We start from the raw sequence: 15954 nt of genomic DNA, 5'->3' as shown, positions 1-15954 counted from the left end.
TGGCCAACAAGCCAAAACCGTGTCTCTACTGAAAAACACAAGAATTAGCTGGGCGTGGTGGTTCGTGCCTGTAATCCCAGCTACTTGGGAGGCTGAGGCAGGAGAATTGGTTGAACCCGGAAGGTGGAGGCTGTAGTGAGCCGAGATTGTACCACTGCACTCCAGCCTGGCAAGAGTGAGACTCCATCTCAAAAAAAATAAAAACAAACAAAAAACTAACTTTCATATTAAATAGCATTAAATGATAGTTCTGCATTATTTGTTTTCAACATAGTTTGGATCTTTCATCACAAATATTTACGAAGGGGTGTCACTGTTTTCTGTTCTCTCTCTTTCAGTGGGTGATGCCCAGTGGGCACTGGTGGGGGCTATTTTAAATGCCACAATGGTAACCCAGCTCCTACCTGTTTCTGTCTTCTAGCATTCCATCATTCCGAGGGGATCACTTTCTCTGAAAGTGTTGGCAGAATTGCCCATCATTGTTGTTTTAATGTATCAGGTATGTGTATTGCTCATTAGTCTCTTGGGTTTTGGGCTTCTTATGAGAAAATTGACATCTGGGGCAAAAAGATGTGTATAATACACATGCTAAATGACGTGATGATTCTTTGGTATGCCAAATTTTGTTGCCATAGCAGAGTGTAGATGTATGAAAATCTGGTATGTTTGCTTTCAGCTCTACAAACTGAACATCCACAATGTTGTTGCTGAGTTTGTGCCCTTGATCATGAACACCATTGCCATTCAGGTGTCTGCACAAGCCAGGTGAGGCGTCACTGTAGCCAGCTGCCACAGTGCCTGGATTCCAAGTAAAAATACACTTGCTGTTGTCATTCTTAAGACATGAAAATTATGAGTGATAAAATTTTGGTAAAATTATACACACTCTTGACTTTCTGCACCTGTATTTCAGGGATAACAGTTGTAGCTATTTTCGTTCTTAATTTGGAAAGATGAGATAATAGCCTGTATTTTGGTGTGTTGTAAATTAGAAATGTCGTCAGGTGTGAACTGTGCTCAGTAACAGCTGTGGCATATCCAAATCTTGCTCATCTTCAAGCCTTTGTTCTTGCTGATTGTTCACCTTGAGCGCTAGAATGTTCTTTACACCCTCAGTTCCCCATCAGCCTTCATCTCCAGATAGGCTGTGTTCATCCTTTGAAGCCTCTCAGTGAAGCCTTTTCTCAAACCTAAGGATGTTCCTCCTGAGACTGTCTTCATGCAGTCTCCTGACTTGGAGCCTATCTGGCTGTGTCATTTGAGGGCAGGATCTGAGGAGGAATCCTCTTTGGCCATGGCCACGGCCCTAGTCGGGGTCTTGCACTGAGCGGATGTTACACGAATTCTTTCTGCGGATTGAGTAGACCGGCCTGGCACTGGCTTTGTGGGATTTACATTGTAACTGCTATAGAAGGGGTTGGAGAACTGTTGGGTGTGTTCCCTTAAAACTTGTATGTTATTTGGAATTGCACGAAAAGTGTAGACACCTTTGCTATTGCTGCTGTCTGTGTTGCTTGGGTCTGTGTGGAAATCAATCTTTTGGGTTTAGGGATGGTTACAGGCTTTTAATTAATACTAACATCACCCAAAATTGAGAGGTAATATTTTTATTCTCTTCTTATTCAGGCAACATAAGCTTTACAACAAGGAGTTGTATGCTGACTTCATTGCTGCTCAGATTAAAACATTGTCATTTTTAGCTTACATCATCAGGATTTACCAGGTAAGGTCATTGACTTTTATGTCAGGTTTACTGAGATAGTTTACATGCAATAAAAATCACCTTTTGTGGGTGTACAGTTCTAGGAATTGACAGATGTTGGTAATCTTTACTAACACATCAAAATACGGTATGTTTCCATCACCCTCCAAAATTCCATTGTTATGCATTTGTTGTCAGTTTCTTCCCACCACCTCCATTCCTTGGCAAACCCACGGATTTATTTGGTCCCCATAGTTTTGTCCTTTCTAGAATGTCATATCAATGGAAATGTCCAGTGTCTGGTCTCTGCAACCTTTTAAGTCTGGCTTCTTTCACTTAGCAGTAATGTTGAGATAGGACCTTGTTTTACTGATTACCTTTTATTGCTATGTAGTTGTCTTTGCTTGGCAGCCTTAACAAAAATCCCATAGGCTAGGTTGCTTACACGGCAGCAATTGTCTCATAGTTCTGAAGGCTGGAAGTTTGAGATCAAGGTTTCTGGAGAGGGCTTTCTTCCTGCCTTGCAGACAACTGTCTTCTGCTGTGTCCTCACCATGGCGAACAGAGGGAGAGTTCTCTCCTCCTCCTCTTACATAGCCACAGTCCTGCCAGATAACGGCTGCAGCCCCATGACCTCACTGAACTTTCATCCCCTCCTGAATACTCTGTGTCCAGATACAGTCACATTTGGAGTTAGGGCTTTCATATGGGAATTTTAAGAGAATGCAACTCAATCCGCAGTGGTAGAATCTCATTGTGTGGAAGTATCACGGTGTGTGTTTATCCATTCACCAACTGATGAGTTATTTCTAATGTTTTTAAAAATAGCTTTTTCATTTATTTACTTACTATTTTTTGAGACAGAGTCTCACTCTGTTGCCCAGGCTGGAGTGCAGTGGCACAATCTCAGCTCACTGCAGCCTCTGCCTCACTGGTTCAAACTATTGTGCCTCAGCCACTCGAGTAACTGTGATTACAGGTATGCACTATCACGCCTGGCTAATTTTTGTATTTTTTATAGAGGCGAGGTTTGGCCATGTTGCCCAGTCTGGTCTTGAACCCCTGGCCTCAAGTGATCTGCCCACCTTAGCCTCCCAAGGTGCTAGGATTATAGGTGTGAGCCAGACCTAAAAACAGCTTTATTGAGATATAGTTTATGTATCATAAAATTCCACCTCTTTAAGTGTACAATTAAGTAGTTTTTAGTTTAGCCACAGATATGTACCATTACCACCATCCAATTTTAGAATAATGTCATCACCCCAAAAAGAAACCCTCTCCTATCAGCAGCCTTCCTTGACTACATGCTCTTGGCAAGCACAAATGTACTTTCTGTCCTTATGGATTTGCCTGTTTCATTTTTGGCCATTTTTAATAAAGCAACTATACACATTTACATGCAGATTTTTGTATGGACCTATTTGGTTCATTGACTTTTGCTGCTGTTAAAAGTTGTGTGTTGTGGCAGCTAGGTGTGAGAGAGATTGGAATTTAAAAGGTATTATCAATAAAAGGCATTATCGATAAAGAAGTTTTGGGTGCTTTTTTAAGGAGCCTGTGTGGTGGAGCATTATCAGTAAAACTAATGAAGTTCTGGGTGCTTTTCTGAGAAGCCTGTATGGTGGATTTTTGTTTCATTTTTTCGTGCATAGTTGTGTTCTTATTTAAATCATAAGAACTTGAAGGAAAAAATACCTTATCTCCTGTTAGTGTTTTTGAAAAGAATTCTTACACGATTGTTCTATAGTATGGAATAAATTCAGTACTGATCTATATCAGTGGAATTGGATTATAATTTATGCTCTTTGTACGGCTTTTATTTCAGAAAAATAAAAATTAAAACAGGTGCTGAATTGTTTAGAATAAAAACTACTTTTGAAAGCATTTGTAACCTTTTCCCCCTTAATTTTAATGTATATAACTAGATAATGATAACTTACATGATGAAAATGGAACATTTGGTGTAAAAAGTCTAAATTAGGTACCCCTTGACATTTTAGTCAGCTTGCGTTATCTTGGTGAGTGGCCTTCTGCTGACACCCCAAAAGAAGATTGTGATTAGAGCTGCTCTGAGTTGGCTCAAGTTGGCTCCACTGTTGTTCACAACCTACATTACTGGGATGACTGAGGAAACAAGCAATTACTGTTAAAAAATCTTACAAGCCTGGCATGGTGGCTCACGTGTATAATCCCAGCAGTCTGAGAGGCCAAGGTGGGAGGATTGCTTGAGCCCAGGAGTTGGAGGCTAGCCTGGGCAACATAGCGAGACCTCATCTCTATAAAAAAAAAAAAAAAAAGAGGAAAAATTAGTCAGGCATGGTGGTATGCACCCTTAGTCCCAGCTACTGCGGTGGGAGGATGGCGTGAGCCCAGGAAGTCGAGGCTGCAGTGAGCCTTGATCATACCACCACACTTAAGCCTGAACAACAGAGCAAGACCTCATCTCTAAAAAATAAAAATCTTTCAGTACTTAATTGTCTTTCTGTTCAACAGTGAAAGTAATACATGTTCACTGTTGAAAGTTGAGAAAATACAGAGAAGTACAAAGAAGGCATCCACAGTTTCACCATGTAGAAGAGACTGCTCTGTGGCTATGCCTCCTTCCCGTATGGCATTGTATACATGCACACACATACCATTAAAACTTTTTGGATATTGCTGTGTAAGTAGGCCTGCTACTTTATGAGGGTCACTTGAGTCAAGCTTAGTCTTAATGTTTTTTTTTTTTTTTGGAGACAGGAGTCTCACTCTTTCACCCAGGCTGGAGTACAGTGGTGTCATCTTGGCTCACTGCAACCTTCTCCTCCCAGGTTCAAGCGATTTTTGTGCCTCAGCCTTCCAAGTAGCTGGGCTTACAGGCGTGTGCCACCACACCCAGCTAGTTTTTGTATTTTTTAGTAAAGATGGGGTTTCACCATGTTGGCCAGGCTGGTCTCGAACTCCTGACCTCATGCGTCCCACCCATCTCGGCCTCCCAAAGGTCTTACTGAATTTTTAAGAGGCTAATAACATTTTAATTTTTCTTAACACTCTCCTATCCGTGTAACTGTGTTGTCTCACTCTGTTCTTACAGGAGTTGGTGACTAAGTATTCTCAGCAGATGGTGAAAGGAATGCTCCAGTTACTTTCAAATTGTCCAGCAGAGACTGCACACCTCAGAAAGGAGCTTCTGATTGCTGCCAAACACATCCTCACCACCGAGCTGAGAAACCGTACGTTCGACCTGTCTTGTCTTGAATGCTGATGCTACTCCTGTGGCCGTCTTTGGGGACTCGGCTGACACTCCATAGTTGTGTTGCGAGGTTTCCGTGTGTCCCTGCTTCCTTCATTGCTGTCTTGGGTTTGTTCTTTCCCCTCTTTTCTCTCCTTCTCTGCCTCCCTGTATTAATCTGTTTTCACGCTGCTGATAAAGACATACCCGAGACTGGGCATTTACCAAAAAAAGGTTTAATGGACTTACAGTTCCACATGGCTGGGGAGGCCTCGCAGTCATGGCAGAAGGCAAGGAGGAGCAAGTCACATCTTAGTGGATGGTGGCAGGCAAAGAGAGCGAGCTTGTGCAGGGAAACTCCCGTTTTTAAAACCATCAGATCTCAGCCAGGCACGGTTCTCATGTCTCAGCCTCCCAAGTAGCTGGAATTACAGGCACCCACCACCATGCCTAGTTGTTTTATTTTTAGTAGAGGGGATTTCACCGTGTTGACCAGACTGCTCTCGAACTCCTGACCTCAAGTGATGTGCCCTCCTCAGCCTTCCAAAGTGCTGGGACTACAGATGTGAGCCACTGTGCCTGACCTCTTTCCAGTACTCCTGCCATGAGTAAGAATTTTGGAGATGTGTTGGGGACCTTTGTAGCATGAGGATTCTTGTAGAACTGCTAGCACATTAAAAATCCTTTTTGGCTGGGGGTGGTGGCTCACGCCTGTAATCCCAGCACTTTGGGAGACCGAGGCAGATCTCAAGAGGTCAGGAGATCGAGACCATCCTGGCTAACATGGTGAAACCCTGTCTCCACTAAAAATACAAAAAATTAGCTGGGCGTGGTGGCAGGCACCTATAGTCCCAGCTACTCGGGAGGCTGAAGCAGGAGAATGGCATGAACCCGGGATGGCAGAGATTGCAGTGAGCCGAGATTGCGCCACTGCAATCCAGCCTGGGTGACAGAGCGAGACTCCGTCTCCAAGTGTGGACATGCTGTTGCTGCCCCATCTGCACATCCTCAGATGGGGTCTTGCTCTGTTGCCCAGGTTGGTCTCGAACTCCTGGCCTCAAGTGATCGTCTTGCCAACAGAGCAAGACTCTGCCTCAGAGAAAAAAAAAACCTTTTCACGCTTACCAGGTCACCTCCTTCCCATTACTGCACAAGCTGGCCCCTTCTGAGGGCATAGAGCTTGGTTTTAATCAGTGTTCATGGCTGCTAGCCAGGATTGCTGGCTTCCCAAGCTGCTGCTCTCCAGGGGTTGATCACATTAGACTTTTGGGGTTCAGCTTTTAGTCTTCCCTTTTTTTTAAACTCCGTTTACTAGTTGGCTTGATTTTTTTTTTTTTATACAAGGTATTATAGGATGCTTTATTTTGAAGCCCTTTAGTAGTTCCTGAGACTTAAATAGACATTAGCATCACATCTCAACGCTTTGGTGGAAAGAAACATTTAGAGAATCATGTTAAATGTTAACTGTGTATTACAGTTAAAACGTCCACTTCCGCCAGCATTTTCCCTTCACTTTACTTTTTTGGCACCTGCAACGGTATCAAATGGTAACCCATCTCACTCATTGTGAAGAGCCAGTGGTTTGAGAAAACCTGCCATTTTAACAAGTTCAGCATTTTCCTAGAGATTCCAATTCTGGGTCATGGAGAGGATCTGGAAAGTAGTGGTTGCACAATTTGATCTCCTATCACTCCTCCCTCTGCTGGAGGTGTTCCCACCTCCCCAGCCAGTTTGCTTCATCACAGCTGAGCCCTTTGCACCCCTCTGTGCCTCTTTCGTCTTGGCCACTTCACTGCAGCCTGCCCAGCCTGTTGCATCCTCTGACCTCAGAAGGGCCTGCTTGTCGCTGCTTCCGTTTGGCTGCTCCTCCGTGTGCTGCCTGGCTGTGGAATTACCTAGAAATGTGCATCTCACACATTTCAGTGTCTGCATTTCTTTTATGCCTTTGACCCTCAATAGCTATGAGCTGGTGGAAAGTGTACTTTATTTGACTTACTGCAGCTGGCTTTGTGTCAGGCTTATTCCAGAACCTGAACATCCTTTGGGATGATTGTATTAATAGAGCTCCTCAGTGCAAGTGTGGACATGCTGTCGCTGCCCCATCTGTACATTCTCAGAAGCCTGAATTGTCCCTGAGTGGTGACCGGCTGTTTCTATAGAACCCTGGTTAGGTTCAGGCCTGCAAGGGCGCAGAGAGTAAGTTTAGGGGTGGTTCCACCTGCAGGAATAGAGCAAGAGAGGAACCCCGGCGGGGATTCTGGTGAGCATCATCCGGGGAGTCAGGAACCGTAACCTGGGACTCATACCTGTGAGAACATTGTAAAAATGCCTGGACCTTTGTGATTTATATAGAGAAACATTCTTAGGTCTTCTTAGTATGCTTCAGGGTAGTAAAGGAGCATTTAAGAGATCCCGTTCCCTTCTCCAAACTGGTTGGGAGGGTGGTGGCAATGTTTAAGGACGGTGGGATGTGCCCGTGGTTAAGTACCAGAGGTGGAATCTCTGCCTGGGGACAGCAAGCTGATTTATTCTTAATTTGATCTCTGACCCTGAACATGACCCTGACTGCATCTTTGACAGCAGGTGGCTGGTGTGGTCCAGTAGAGCTGCTGTGTTAGACTAAAATAGCATTTGTGCCTTTCTGGTCTCCTCTCTGTCCCTTTTCAGGCCTGGGTTGCATATCAGACTGCGGGCTAGCTACTTTTTGAAAGCACTATAAAGTAATTTAATGTGTAATTGGTTTTGTTAGTGATCTGTGCAATGAATGTTTGTCTTCTAGAGTTCATTCCTTGCATGGACAAGCTGTTTGATGAATCCATACTAATTGGCTCAGGATATACTGCCCGAGAGACTCTAAGGTACGAGATTAAACCAGTGATACCTGGTTGGTTAAATGCCAGGAACATCAGTTACTGGCACTTCATGTTACAAGTGTTTCAGTGAACACAGGCTGTTGGGCCTTGACATACCTGTTAGGTTTACGACTGCAGGATTTTTGTTTTTGTTTTATTTATTTATTTATTTATTTATTTTGAGGCTCAGTCTCTCTCTGTCACCTAGCCTGGAGTGTAGTGGTGCAAACTTGGCTCACTGCAACCTTTGCCTCCTGGGTTCAAGCAATTCTCCCTGCCTCAGCTGTCCTAGTAGCTGGGATTACAGGTGCCTACCACCACGCCTGGCTAATTTTTGTATTTTTAGTAGAGATGGGGTTTCACCATGTTGGCCAGGCTGGTCTTAAACTCCTGACCTCAGATGATCTGCGTGCCTCAGCCTCCAAGTGCTGGGATTACAGGCGTGAGCCACTGTGCCCAGCCAAGAATTGCAGGATTTTTGGAAAGCCCTTAGATTACCTTTTGTTCTTTAGCTTAAAGGAAGAAATCAGAGTAATCATCTTGATTTAAATTTTAGGTAAAACTTTATCTGACTTTATTATTGTTTTTTGCTTTTTGTATAATGCATCTTTTTTTGTTAAAAAAATTTTTTTTTTTTGGTGATAACCTACCTGGAAGATAGAAGGGAAGAAAACCTTTTGGTCCTGCACAGGGAGATGGAGTAATGTTGCTAATATCTTAATGTATGCCCGTATAATCTTTGTTTCTTACACTTAAAAAAAAAAAAAAGTAGTTGTGTCCAGGCACAGTGGCTCATGCCTATAATCCCAGCACCTTGGAAACCCGAGGTGGGCGGATCACCTGAGGCCGGGAGTTTGAGACCAGCCTGACCAATATGAAGAAACCCCGTCTCTACTAAAAATACAAGATCAGCCGTGTGTGGTGGCGCATGCCTGTAATCCCAGCTAGTCAGGAGGCTGAGGCAGGGGAATTGCTTGAACCCAGGAGGCGGAGGTTGTGGTGAGCCAAGGTCACGCCATTGCAATCCAGCCTGGGCAATAACGGCGAAACTCCATCTCAAAAAAAAAAAAAAAAAAAAAGTGATAATGGTTACTATTTCTAAAGCAGAAAATTAACATTTAATCATCTTTACATCATAAAATGGATCAATATTTGCCATATTTTGCTTCCAGTAAGGAAGGTGTGATGGATCTTTTGAAAAATGTTTAGGATCCTTTGAATACGGTACAGTTTTCTCACTGTTTTCTGTAGACAATGTTGTTATAGGCATTTTTTGTAACTTGGGGTTGAACCTCCCTAGAATTGGATGTTAGATTATGTTACTCCTGCTCGAAGCCCTCCAGTAGCTTTCTGTTGTTCTTAGACAAAACCCAAACTCTTGACCATAGCATTTGAGTCTCTGTGTGATTTGGCTCTGTCCATCTGTTCTACATCTTGTGTTGGTCCTTCCTCTCCGACTTGCTGCAGCCACACTGGCTCCTGCAGCTCCCCTCCCCAACCTGCTGCAGCACGCCACCCCCTACAGCTCCCCTCCCTGACCTGCTGCAGCCATGCTGGCCCCTACAGCTCCCCTCCCTGACCTGCTGCAGCCATGCTGGCCCCTACAGCTCCCCTCCCTGACCTGCTGCAGCCATGCTGGCCCCTACAGCTCCCCTCCCTGACCTGCTGCAGCCATGCTGGCCCCTACAGCTCCCCTCCCTGACCTGCTGCAGCCATGCTGGCCCCTACAGCTCCCCTCCCTGACCTGCTGCAGCCATGCTGGCCCCTACAGCTCCCCTCCCTGACCTGCTGCAGCCATGCTGGCCCCTACAGCTCCCCTCCCTGACCTGCTGCAGCCATGCTGGCCCCTACAGCTGCCCTCCCTGGTGTGCTGCAGCCACACTGGCCCCTATAGCTTCTTGGCTACTTCAGGCAGTTACCACCTCTGGGCCTTTATCTTTCCTGTTTCTTCCATCTGGAAATTTCCCTGGACTTTTGCCTTAAGGCCCCTTTTTGTCTTTAAGATGCCACCTCAAAGGAACCGTCCCTGGTACCCTGTGTAAGAATAGCTCCCCCCACTTATCTTTCTCGTGTCCTTTTTACATCTCCCTCAGCACTTATTAACTTGTGTAGCTTATTTCTTTACTTGTGTGTTTCTCTGCTGTAAGTAAGCTTCCTGAGGGCAGGGGCTCTGGTCACTGAGATGTCCCTGGCATCTAGCCCAGGATCTGACACATGGCAGGTGTCCATGTGTTGTGTTGGGGGAAAAAACTCATAGCCTGAAAATTCTTACTGTGTCTCTGTAAAGTGGTCATCATATATAAAGATCGATTGATCTGTCCTATTTGTTTTTGAGTAACAAAACCCATTCAGTGCATGATCAAGCTGGTAATATTCCTCCTCGGGTTAGCTGTATGTGCCAGCATCTGTTAGCAACTTTATGGCATGCACAAAGTTAACCTTTTAGCTTGGAAAGTAAAGATAGAGGTATCAGTACAAAACCTGAACCCTCTTCCGTCATGTGTCTGGGAGAGAGTAATGTGGGGAAAACGGGCCATGTAACTGTGTCGTCCCAGTGGTGGTGTTCCTGGGGCAGATGGTGATGTCCCTGGTGGCCTGCTGCAGCAGGCATGGCCACGTGGGAATGAGCACTAGCAGAGGTCTCTGCCCGCAGGCCCCTCGCCTACAGCACGCTGGCTGACCTCGTGCACCATGTCCGCCAGCACCTGCCCCTCAGCGACCTCTCCCTCGCCGTCCAGCTCTTCGCCAAGAACATCGACGATGAGTCCCTGCCCAGCAGCATCCAGACCATGTCCTGCAAGCTCCTGCTGAACCTGGTGGACTGCATCCGTTCCAAGAGCGAGCAGGAGAGCGGCAATGGGAGAGACGTCCTGATGCGGATGCTAGAGGTACCAGCTCTTCCGAGAGTATCATCCATCCTGCAGTCTATCCTTTTGTGGCTAAACCTTTTTTTTTTTTTTTGAGACAGAGCCTTGCTCTGTTGCCTAGGCTGGAGTGCAGTGGCGTGATCTCAGCTCACTACAACCTCTGCCTCCTGGGTTCAAGTGATTCTCATACTTCAGCCTCCCAAGTACCTAGGATTATAGGCATGGGCCATCACGCCCAACTAACATTTTGTGTTTTGGTAGAGACACGGTTTTCCCATGTTGGCCAGGCTGATCTTGAACTCCTGGCCTCAAGTGATCCTCCTGCCTCAGCCTCCCAAAGTGCTGGGATTACAGGCGTGAGCCACCATGCCCGACTTGTGGCTAAACTTGAACCAGTGCTGTAGGGGCAGCTCGATTGCTAGGCTCCATCCCAGGAGTTAGACCACCTAGGTTCAGACCCAGGCTCCCCAGATGCTTCACTTCTGTGCATCAGTTTTTTCATCTTTTCACCTGAGGTTGTGATATCTGCCTCATAGGATCGCTGTGGAGTTAAATCAGGCAGCACTTGAAAGCTCTTAGCACACTTCCTGGCAAGTAATTAGGAGAGTTATTTTCTGGGGGCATAGTACCCAAGTGCTAGACTGGCTGTGGACATCTCTGGGGAGACACCCAGAGTATGAGGGCTGTGATTCCTGAGCCCCGGGGGTGGTGGCGGGGCCCTGGTGGGATGAGGCCTGTAGTCCTGGGTGAAATCCAGGCCTTGCCTGTCAGGCCAGTCACTCAGCCTTCCTGAGCCATACTCTGCACATGCAAAACGGAGATGGTGTTGGGAGTAAACCAGCACTTTTCTTTTCCTTTACACCTGGCACAAAGGAGGTGTCCAGATGTTACCAGCCTTCCACCAGTTTTGTTGGGTTGGTATAAAAGTAACTGTGTTTCATCAGAAGTAATGGCAAAAGCTGCAATTCCTTTGGCGCCAGCCTCATAGAAAAGCAGCATGACTTCAGCAGCTCGCATCAGTCCCATCTTGTTTCACTGTGGTCTGAGCAGTATTTGGCCTGTTGAAGAGAAATAATTCTGTCCTCCCCCTTGAATTTCTCTGCCTGTTAGGTTTTCGTTCTCAAATTCCACACCATTGCTCGGTACCAGCTCTCTGCCATTTTTAAGAAGTGCAAGCCTCAGTCAGAACTTGGAGCCGTGGAAGCAGCTCTGCCCGGGGTGCCCACTGCCCCTGCAGCTCCTGGCCCTGCTCCCTCCCCAGCCCCTGTCCCTGCCCCAGCTCCACCCCCGCCCCCTCCTCCACCTGCCACCCCTGTGACCCCAGCCCCCGTGCCTCCCTTTGAGAAGCAAGGAGAAAAGGACAAGGAAGACAAGCAGACATTCCAAGTCACAGATTGTCGAAGTTTGGTCAAAACCTTGGTGTGTGGTGTCAAGACAATCACGTGGGGCATAACATCGTGCAAAGCGCCTGGTGGTAATTCTGCTCTTCAGTTACGTAGACAAACAATACTTTTCATAAAGTGAGTTTTATTCGAGTTAATATACTTTCTTTTTTCCAGAAGCTCAGTTCATTCCCAACAAGCAGTTACAACCCAAAGAGACACAGATTTACATCAAACTTGTGAAATATGCAATGCAAGCTTTAGATATTTATCAGGTAAGGAAGTGCCCTCCAGCCAGGCTTTCACATATGGAAAGTACCTCTTAGTATTAGAGGTGCTAGTGATGGGGTGGCAGTGAGAGCTGTTGGTATTTGGATGGTCCACAGCATTTGTATACCCAGATGTGCTTTGTTCCACAACATAGCACTGGGTTTATGTGGGAATTCTTCTTTATAAGAGTCTATGTGCATTTTGTGGGGCAGATGGTGTAAACGGAATGCAATAGAAATAATAAGACTTAAGTTTACTAATTTTTTTCATGGTCTGAACACCTAGAGGTTTTGTGTTTTTTTTAATTCTTTGCCAAAATTAAGGTGAGAAAGGAGAATTTAAAAGGTTTTGGAGGGGGACATTTGTTATCTAATTTAAGTGCTCTATTTTAAGTGTGCAGCTGATCTGGTTATGTAATGGAACATATTCAGAGAGGTTCAGTTTTAATGCCATAGGTGGCTTTTTTCCCCTGTATTAGGTCCAGATAGCAGGAAATGGACAGACATACATCCGCGTGGCCAACTGCCAGACTGTGAGAATGAAAGAGGAGAAGGAGGTGTTGGAGCACTTCGCTGGCGTGTTCACAATGATGAACCCCTTAACGTTCAAAGAAATCTTCCAAACTACGGTCCCTTATATGGTGGAGAGAATCTCAAAAAATTATGCTCTTCAGGTATAAAACTCCGTTTTTTAACATTGTTTGAACATTAACTTTACAATTCTTTATGTCTTAAATACTTTTTCATTTATTTCAAGGATTTTAAAAATAATGTAGCCAAAGATGTGCTTATAGCATGAAATTTAAAGAAATATTAGGCCATAATGTCTTGAAACAATTTTTGAAAGATTCAAATGCTTTGGGTCAGTTCCTTTCATTAGTAGAAATAAATGTGTGGGCCGGTTGCGATGGCTTATGCCTGTAATCTCAGCACTTTAGGAGGCCGAGGATAGCTTGAGCCCAGGAGTTTGAGATCAGCCTGGGCAACAATGGTGAAACCTGTCTCTACAAAAAATACAAAAATTAGCTGGGTGTGGTGGCGCACACCTGTAGTCTTAGTTACTCGGGAGGTTGAGGCAGGAGGATTGTTTGAGCCCAGGGGGTTGAGGCTGCAGTGAGCTGAGATCACACCACTGCACTCCAGCGTGGCTGACAGAGAGAGACCCCTTTCTCAAAGTCTCAAAAAAAAATGTGTTAAATGTAGTCCTTGGTATTTGATGATGAGGATGAAATAGCAGATTACATCATTGAAGTGAACTGCCCTGCTCTGTGCTCAGTAAACCCATTTCATTTTTTTCCTTTGGTAGATAATTAAATTTCTTGGAGTGTGTGATACAGGCTTGGTTTTATGTTTTTGGAAAGCTCACTGCTTTGTCTTAAAGCTGCTTTGGGGAAGGGATTAATTTTTCACATGTGTTTCTTGTTTTGACAGATTGTTGCCAATTCCTTCTTGGCAAATCCTACTACCTCTGCTCTGTTTGCTACGATTCTGGTGGAATACCTCCTTGATCGTCTGCCAGAAATGGGCTCCAACGTGGAGCTCTCGAACCTGTACCTCAAGCTATTTAAGCTGGTCTTTGGCTCTGTCTCCCTCTTCGCAGCTGAAAATGAACAAATGCTGAAGGTAAAGTCCATTTAATCTAAGTAGTGCTTCTGTTCAGGGTTTTGTTATTGTTATTAGAGACAGGGCCTCACTGTGTTGCCCAGGCTGGTCAGCCTTCTGGACTCAAGCAATCTGCCTGCCTTAGTCTCCCCAGTTTTTGGGACTACAGGCACTCACCACTGTGAGTGTGCCTGGCTTATTTTTTTTTAGTTCTTATTTTCACTTTTAAACAGAAATTGTAGTGACTGTCTATAAAGTGCTCTTTGAAATAGTAAATATTTGCAACAAATAAGGGCCAAGTGTGAAAAACATTCCGTGTATTTCTAAGCAGTAACGAATTTGTCTAGTAACTTAAAATGAAAAATCCAAAACTCTTATGGCAAGCAAGTGTGGTGTTACTAGTATTGACACCACTGATTTTCTTTTTTAAACCTAATTTCTTTTTTGGGTTACAGAAATAAAATAGGAGCAGATGGTTCTTATTTTTAAACATTTCATTGATGCAAACGAACTTATTAGAAGGAAAAAATGTCTTCACCTACCTCTCAAATACAGTGTGACGGTTCCGATTATGTTACCAAGCAGTGGTCTCACTCCCAGATGCACATTGAAGCCAATACGTTGGTACCAGCTTTTCAGGGAAAAAAAAAAAAAAAGCATCTTTATTGCAAGGTCGATTGACAAGGAGACAGGAGACCTCGTTCTCCCAGAGCGGGGGTCTCAGGGTGGGTTTTCTAGGAAGAGTAATGGTGAGGGAGACGGAAAAATGCAGTGAGGCATGATTTGGTTGAGCTCTGCAGTGAGGCAGTGCTAATTTGCTCTTAAGTTCCTATTGCAACAAAACAGGGCTCCCCTTGCTTCTTAATTTGGTCCTTGTTGCTTGGTCCAGGTACTTGGGTTCCATCTGTGGTTAACTTTTCCTTCCAGCGGGCCCCAGGGTCACTAATCCTACATGCCTGGTTCACCTGCGCATGCTTGCGACTTGCAGCCTTGGGGTCTGTTGCAACTGAAATCAACTCAGGCGAAGCTGAACCAGTTTGAACTGGTTCTGCGGTTACAGTTACATCAGCAGTTGTCCACTTCACTCAGGTTTTGTTTTTGTTTTTTTGTTTTTTTGGTTTTTTTTTTTTGAGTCTGTCACCCAGGCTGGAGTGCAGTGGAGCAATCTTGGCTCACTGCAACCTCTGCCTCCTGGGTCCAGCAATTCTTCTGCCTCAGCTTCCCCAGTAACTGGGATTGTAGGTGCATACCACCACATCTGGCTAATTTTTGTATTTTTAGTAGAGATGGGGTTTCAACTGTTGGCCAGGCTGGTCTCAAACTCCTGACCTCAGGTGATCTGCCCGCCTTGTCCTCTCAGAGTGCTGGGATTACAGATGTGAGCCACTGCGCCTGGCCTTCACTCAGGTTTTGTGTTTTCTCTGTGTTAACGGTCTTGGCAGTATGTAAATGACACTTTTCAGGAGTATTTCTTTCTTTTTCCCCTTTAAATAAATTCTGATTAGTCTGTGCTTCATTAAGAACGTCTTAGAGAAGATGTCTCATCATACATTTTTATAGACGAATAATCCTGTGTAATTGGATCTCCTCTGTTATTTGAGTCTAGCAAATGGGTAAAACCTATCCGTAGTTATATCGCTAAAAGCAGCAGGTGGTACAATAAAAACCTTATAAAAATGCACTCCCTCTTGTGGCAAAATATCTTAATTTCTATAGAAAATTGAATATGTCAAAAGAGATGCTTTCTCAACGGAAAATTTGAAGATGTAAATAAGATCTGTTCATTTGGAGTAATTGCACAGATGGTGACACAGAGCTCCAGTAACCTGTGCTTTCACACGGCACTTTCCTTGTTTTCTTTTCACAGTTCTACAGAAATTATCAACAACCTTAACTTTTGTGTTAATATAGAAGGAGAGTACTGGTCAGGCATGGTAGCTCACACCTGTAATCTTATAATCCTAGCACTTTGGGAGGCTGAGGCAGGAGGACTGCTTGAGCCCAAGAGTTCAAGACCAGCCTGGGAAGCATAGTGAGACCCTATCTCTACAAAATTAGTTTTAAAAAAA

At 44.7% G+C, this 15954-nt stretch overlaps 1 protein-coding gene across 13 annotated transcripts in view; it reads left to right on the top strand.

Annotated features, from left to right (window-relative positions):
* TRRAP (transformation/transcription domain associated protein) overlaps positions 1 to 15954 on the top strand; it is a 136081-nt gene that overhangs the window by 20946 nt on the left and 99181 nt on the right. For 10 of the 13 annotated variants that reach the window (XM_008018681.3, XM_008018691.3, XM_008018693.3 and 7 more), the window contains exons 9-18: positions 422 to 499; positions 677 to 765; positions 1627 to 1723; positions 4776 to 4914; positions 7693 to 7771; positions 10419 to 10653; positions 11743 to 12106; positions 12192 to 12289; positions 12763 to 12957; positions 13715 to 13906. In XM_008018681.3, coding sequence (XP_008016872.1) covers positions 422 to 499; positions 677 to 765; positions 1627 to 1723; positions 4776 to 4914; positions 7693 to 7771; positions 10419 to 10653; positions 11743 to 12106; positions 12192 to 12289; positions 12763 to 12957; positions 13715 to 13906 — 1566 coding nt within the window. The remainder of the gene's footprint in view (positions 1 to 421; positions 500 to 676; positions 766 to 1626; positions 1724 to 4775; positions 4915 to 7692; positions 7772 to 10418; positions 10654 to 11742; positions 12107 to 12191; positions 12290 to 12762; positions 12958 to 13714; positions 13907 to 15954) is intronic. The other 3 variants (XM_008018692.3, XM_008018689.3, XM_008018680.3) reach the window with 1 other exon arrangement.

This window comes from Chlorocebus sabaeus, chromosome 28, assembly GCF_047675955.1.
Source record: "Chlorocebus sabaeus isolate Y175 chromosome 28, mChlSab1.0.hap1, whole genome shotgun sequence".
Classification (NCBI taxonomy): domain Eukaryota; kingdom Metazoa; phylum Chordata; class Mammalia; order Primates; family Cercopithecidae; genus Chlorocebus; species Chlorocebus sabaeus.
Note: the sequence above shows the minus strand (reverse complement) of the source record. Positions and strands in the feature narration are given on the sequence as shown.